This window comes from Mixophyes fleayi, chromosome 4 (assembly GCF_038048845.1).
Source record: "Mixophyes fleayi isolate aMixFle1 chromosome 4, aMixFle1.hap1, whole genome shotgun sequence".
Lineage (NCBI taxonomy): Eukaryota > Metazoa > Chordata > Amphibia > Anura > Limnodynastidae > Mixophyes > Mixophyes fleayi.
The window spans coordinates 336439937-336445958 of NC_134405.1; the positions used below are offsets into that span (position 1 = coordinate 336439937).

General features: G+C 39.8%; 1 protein-coding gene across 1 annotated transcript; it reads left to right on the forward strand.

The window, feature by feature from the left end:
- Nucleotides 1–529: 529 nt before the first annotated feature.
- Nucleotides 530–2274, forward strand: A4GALT (alpha 1,4-galactosyltransferase (P1PK blood group)). Its single transcript, XM_075205515.1, has one exon. It carries the CDS (start codon nt 577–579, stop codon nt 1624–1626), a length of 1050 nt encoding a protein of 349 aa, XP_075061616.1. The 5' UTR covers nt 530–576; the 3' UTR covers nt 1627–2274.
- The last annotated feature ends 3748 nt before the right edge of the window (nt 2275–6022 follow it).

Consider the following 6022-nt stretch of genomic DNA (forward strand, 5'->3'; position numbering starts at 1 on the left):
TTCATGCATGACTTCCACTATGTCTAGTAATGTTCCTAAACCCAAATGTATGATATAATTTCTTTAATTGTCACCAATCAGCAAGCATATACTGTATATGGTACTTTTTACATAAGTTCTTGGTCTGCACTGATTTAGGCAATACTAGATATTGCCTGATTCCCCCTGTAAATACAATCCCTTTTCAGAATTATTTCAGTATTGTATATATGTATTTTAAGATGACTGTCAAGGTTTTTCACATTTACATGATATTGTGTGTAGTTGTGGTATATTCGATTATCCTTCTCTCCTACCTTAGGGCAGTATCTTGTTTTTTTGGGGAGTTTTGCCAAATAATACAAGTAAAGTCAAAATAATTTTTGACCTCTTGTTGCCTATGAGAACGAAAAACAAATTTGCTGGTTTATGATCTCCCCTCATTTTGAAATTTCCACTAGGGTTCAACATATAATTAGACTGAGATTCAGAAATACCATATTGATTGTTCAGAAAGTTATAAAGCATAGAGTTAGCTATGATTGCTTCATATGTTTTCTTTTTCTCTTTCAGGAAACTCTTTGAACTTAAGATATCATGACATCATTCAAGTGTTTGGCCCCTTGGTCAACAATGACTATCAAGTCGAGGTCCATCTCCGTAGCTTCCTTTAGTTCACTTTTTTTATTTTTCACTGTGTATTTAAAAACCTCCTCCCTGTCTGAGGAAGAGGCTCCCTTGCACGTTTTGCCTAGAGAGGTGAGCTGTCCTAACTCCATTCCCACTGTAAGAAATGGCTCTCACACGACCAAACTTGGTGGTGGAATCTTCTTCATGGAGACCTCAGACAGGACTAGTCCAAACTTCCAAGCTATGTGCGCAGTAGAATCGGCAGCTCGGGCCAACCCACAGGCAAAGGTAACCATTATGATGAAAGGACTAATGGCACAAAATCAGTCTCTGCCCAAAAACTTTGGCATTTCCTTCCTCCGTTGCTTCTCGAATGTAGAATTTTTGCCGCTGGACTTCAAGAAACTTTTTACCGATACACCACTTAGTGTTTGGTATTCTGGAGTAGAAAGTAATGGGCAATTTGTAGACTATGCAACACTTTCTGATGCCTGCCGGTTGGCCGTCCTTTGGAAGACAGGTGGCATCTACTTAGACACGGATTTCATCATCCTTAAGAATTTAGAAAATATTTCTAACGCAATGTCCATACAATCCTTCTACACAATCAACGGAGCCTTTCTCACCTTCCACCCACAGCACAAATTCATCGAGCTCTGCATGAAAGACTTTGTTGCCAGGTACAATTACTGGTTTTATGGTCATCAAGGACCTCAGCTGCTGACGCGAGTGTTTAAGAGGTGGTGTTCCATCCGTAGACTGAGGGACAAGACGAGCTGCAGAGGGGTGAATGTGCTTCCTCAGGAATCCTTCTATCCAGTGGAATGGCAGAACTGGAAAAAGTATTTTCAGGTTATTGACCCAACAGAGATGAAGACTCTCCTGAAGAACAGCTATGGGGTGCACCTCTGGAATAAGAAAAGTAAAGGGCACCGGCTAGAGGTGGGGACATTTCTGGAAGAGCTTCAGTCCAAGTTCTGTCCTACAACTAATAGTTTAATGAAGCTGTATCTCTAAATAGAGATAAAAGAAAGAAGATAATGTCCGGATGTCCTCCATCATAAAACTGTGACATATTGACATAAAATACAATCTGGCGATGAGTACGAGTGTGCTGTCACCCGTATTTGGGTAGCTTGAGTAGACCAGTAGACATACTCATGGTCTGTAGATCAAACTAGTTAATTTACGGCAGGGAGATAATAAGCAATAGCGCATTACAGGTTTCCTGGTGCATTTGTTTGGTACTACCATAAAATGTATTTATTATCATATATATGACTTATATTGTTACAGGGATATTTATGACAGGGCGGCACATAGCAGTTGTGTACTACTATTTTTGAATCGTTAGCATTTATTTTCTGCATGCTGCACAATGTCGTCCACTGACTAAGCTGCAATGACATTCTCCATCTCCTCACACATTTCTGCAACCTCATTCTGAACTGTGAATTCCCCATTAAGACTTCCTTCATTTCATCCTCGTTTAACTGCAATTTCATTTAGGAGCATTGTCATTATATAAAGTGTCATCTTGTTGGCTTTTCTAATTTTAAATACATTGGGCTAATTTATGAACTATGGTCTCGATGCATCGAGGGAAATATGGGGGCAAGAGCGAGACACTCAGGGCGAGATTTACTAAGCTGCTGGTTTGAAAAAGTGGGGATGTTGCCTATAGCAACCAATCAGATTCTAGCTTTCATTTATTTAGTACCTTCTACAAAATGAAAGCTAGAATCTGATTGGTTGCTATAGGCAACATCCCCACTTTTTCAAACCCGCAGCTTAGTAAATCTAGCCCAAAGTCTTTCCTCCATGTTTTTGACTTCCGCCATCTAGGGCTTGGTCAGAGGAGTTGTTGTATCAGAGCAGGGACCACACCCATGTATTGTGGCCTCCTCTCATCCCTGAGCCGAAATCCTCTGTGACCTTCGCTCTGCTTTGGGGAAGCACTGCAGTATTACATTTGGTGCCTCTCTGCTCCAATGCCGGAGCACTGGGTACATAGAGCCTATTGTATAGCTGAAAATTTGCACTGAACCACAGCAGCAAATCAGGAATTATCTTTTATCTATGAAAGTTAGAGATTGAAAGCAGTTGTCTGATTGGCTACTATGAATTAGTGCAAATGTTGCACTTGAATGCAATGTAAATAAATGAACCTGATTATTTTTTGTTTTGTAACATAGTAAATTGTTCACTTATACCAGCACTTAGAATTAGCAAGCGTAAACCCGATCAAAAAATCAAGGTCTTTTTCAGGGTGAATATGTTCTGAGACCACAAGCAGGGGCGGGCTGGACCGGGGGGCAGGGGGGCAGCGGGCACCCGGGCCGTTCAGTCTAGCGGCTGTTACGGCCGGCCGCCTCCCCCCGTCCCCCGCCGTGGATGCAGTAATTTTTTTTATGTCACCGGCGGCCGCTTCCGATGCGGCCTCGCCAGCGCACAGGAGGCCGCATCACGTGACACGCGATGCGGCCGCCTGTGTGCCCCCCGGGCTGATACCTCCCAGCCCGCGCCTGACCACAAGGATAGGGCAATGACATCACACAATGCATCTTATTTAACTCTCATAATGTATGTGTATAATGGAATCTTATCTGTGTGATTTGGGCATGTACCCAGCACATCATGTCTCTCCTTTGCAAAAGACGCCAACCTGCAGAGCAGCGACAACAAAAGCAACCAGACTATGCCTTAAAAGGAACAAAACAGCTTTTGGCATTTGTATATTGTCATCCTGTTTTTAAATGACCTCTATCATCTTTAAACTGGACAATTAACAAAGTTATTTAGACATTCAGGGCCTGATTCATTAAGGAACTTAAATTAAGATGTTTCTTATTTCAGTCTCCTGGACAAAACCATGTTACAATGCAAGGGGTGAAAATTAGTTTTCTGTTTTGCACATAAGTTAAATACTGACTGTTTTTTCATGTAGCACACAAATATCAACTATAAATGTCAGTGTACAAATAAGCTATCAAGTATTTGTGTGCTACATGAAAAAACAGTCAGTATTTAACTTATGTGCAAAACAGAAAACTAATTTTCACCCCTTGCATTGTAACATGGTTTTGTCCAGGAGACTGAAATAAGAAGTTTCTTAAGTTAAGATCCTTAATGAATCAGGCCCTCAGTGAATATCTCGGTGGAAGGACTGTGATGACAGGATGATTGATTTGTAAATCATGTTCACAATAACTTTGTTCATATATTTAAGCAAAATTTGGGAGAAAAGTAAAGTAGAAATGTACCAGAAGGGGGAAAGCCGTTCAGGTACAGAATTTTGGGAGTGACACCTTGACTGGAGTTATACCCCCCAGTAGTCCAAATGTTTCCCCAGTCCCCAGACTAATTCACTTATGTATACATTTGGGGAATTGTAGTAAGATATAAAGAATGTTTTTTTTAATGCCTATAATTTGGGCCACTTTACCACTGACAATTCACGCAAACCCAATTTCGAGTTGCAAAGTTCCAGCGATGATACCGTCTTCTGGTTACGACCTTTGCACGGTTTGTACATTCACATTTCACAGGATCTATAGTCACGAATACAGCTATGACAATACCAGTCAATTCATTCTGCTGCGCGGTGTGCTTGGGTTTATCTCACGCACTGGAGCCATCTAGTGGTACTAGATCAGGTACTGCAGTTTGTACATAAATGGAATTATCTCTATAATAACAAAGTTCAAACATCATAGGAGCATTCTGTTTAATTTTGGTGCAACAAAATGACTGTGTTATAAATTCTGATACTGATATCTAAATGTTCAAGGTCTGTACATTTCTCTAAATACGAGGTTTCTACTTTGCTGATATAATAATGATTAAAGTCACAGTATTTTTATAAATTGCATAAGCAATATAACCATATTTTTTTCAAAATCTGTGTCCTATAGAAGCTCCTAGCATTTCTACTACGTCACCAGGCACTGCAACTTAGAGCCTGTTGCTGAATTAAGATTTAAGACCCTTTTTGGTAAAAGACCTGTGATCTATCACTAATTCTAGTGAATTAATTGGCTGCATTTTCAGGAATTTTCTCTCTGCCCACAAAATGGCTCCACTGTGTGTCCAGTGTAATACAGTATCATGTGCTTTATTAATTAAAAATGAATACCACTGCTGTTATTATTAATATTAAGCATTTTTGTGAAATTCCATATGTTTGGGATTTAAACTTTACCTGTCGGCTACATCCAGCCTAGGCAGTCATTTTGTGGCCTGAACTGAATATTCATGAGGACGCAGCCAATCCGATCACTAGGAACCAGCGTCATCATTAAGTCCTAAGGTAGATAATGCTTCGGTCTCAGTGGTGGTTCCTGGTGAATGGGCAAACTTGGCTCCACCCACAAAATGTCTGTCTCCACTGTACGTCGGTGATGGTACCCTCTAATTCCTAGTCCTATGTAAATTATATTCATATGAAACATGTCGCATGATTTGATTTTTCTTTGGCTGTTGATAGAATATATGATACATATAAAAATATGTAAAGTTGAATGATGACACAAAATTTCTGTGCATGTACTAAGATCACACCTCTTCTCCACAGTTACCTGTGCACAATTCCATAAATGCCCAAATGTTTATCACAAACTGTTTCATTGTGACTGCATTTACTGACTGTTCCGATAGGTACACAAGTAAGGCAGGGCTATTAAGTACATATAAAGATGATTTTAATACTGCCGATATCTGAAAAGATGTGTCAGCTCAAAATGTGTCATCATCATCTATTGCGCCACTAATTCCGCAGCGCTGTACAGAGAACTCACATCAGTCGCTGCCCCACATGGTCAGGAATCGAACTCGTGACCCCAGTGCTGTGAGGCAGAAGTGCTAACCACTGAGCCACCGTGCTGCCCAACTGAAAAATGTAACGTTGCATTTCATTCATTGGAAAATACAGGCTTAAATCATATTTATTGTTGTGCAACATTTCTTTAGTGTTGCTGATTATCAAGAACTTATAGACAGAAATAGGGCACAACAATAATGACGTTTAAAATTATATTTTCCATAAACCATATTAAAAAGGTGCTCAAAGTAAAGGGGAAAGAGTTCTGCAAAGTATTATTATAACAGAAGTATTAAATATATGCTGTCGTTAATTAGATGCATACATTTATTTAGAACTGACTAATGCATGTGTTTGATGTGTGTGAACAATGGAACTTATTTTGCTTTTGTGTAACATTGCAGACGAAAGGACAATAAAGCGAACAAATTACGCCGTTGCCTTTTTAATGTATATTTATGGAAGGAATACAATGAGCACATTGGTACTTTTCTAGAATGTACTTGATAAATGACAGCTGGAATCTGATAGGCTGCTCTCTTCCTTTTCAGGATTGATAAATCTACCGCTTAAAGGGAAGTTCAGTCGTCGGCG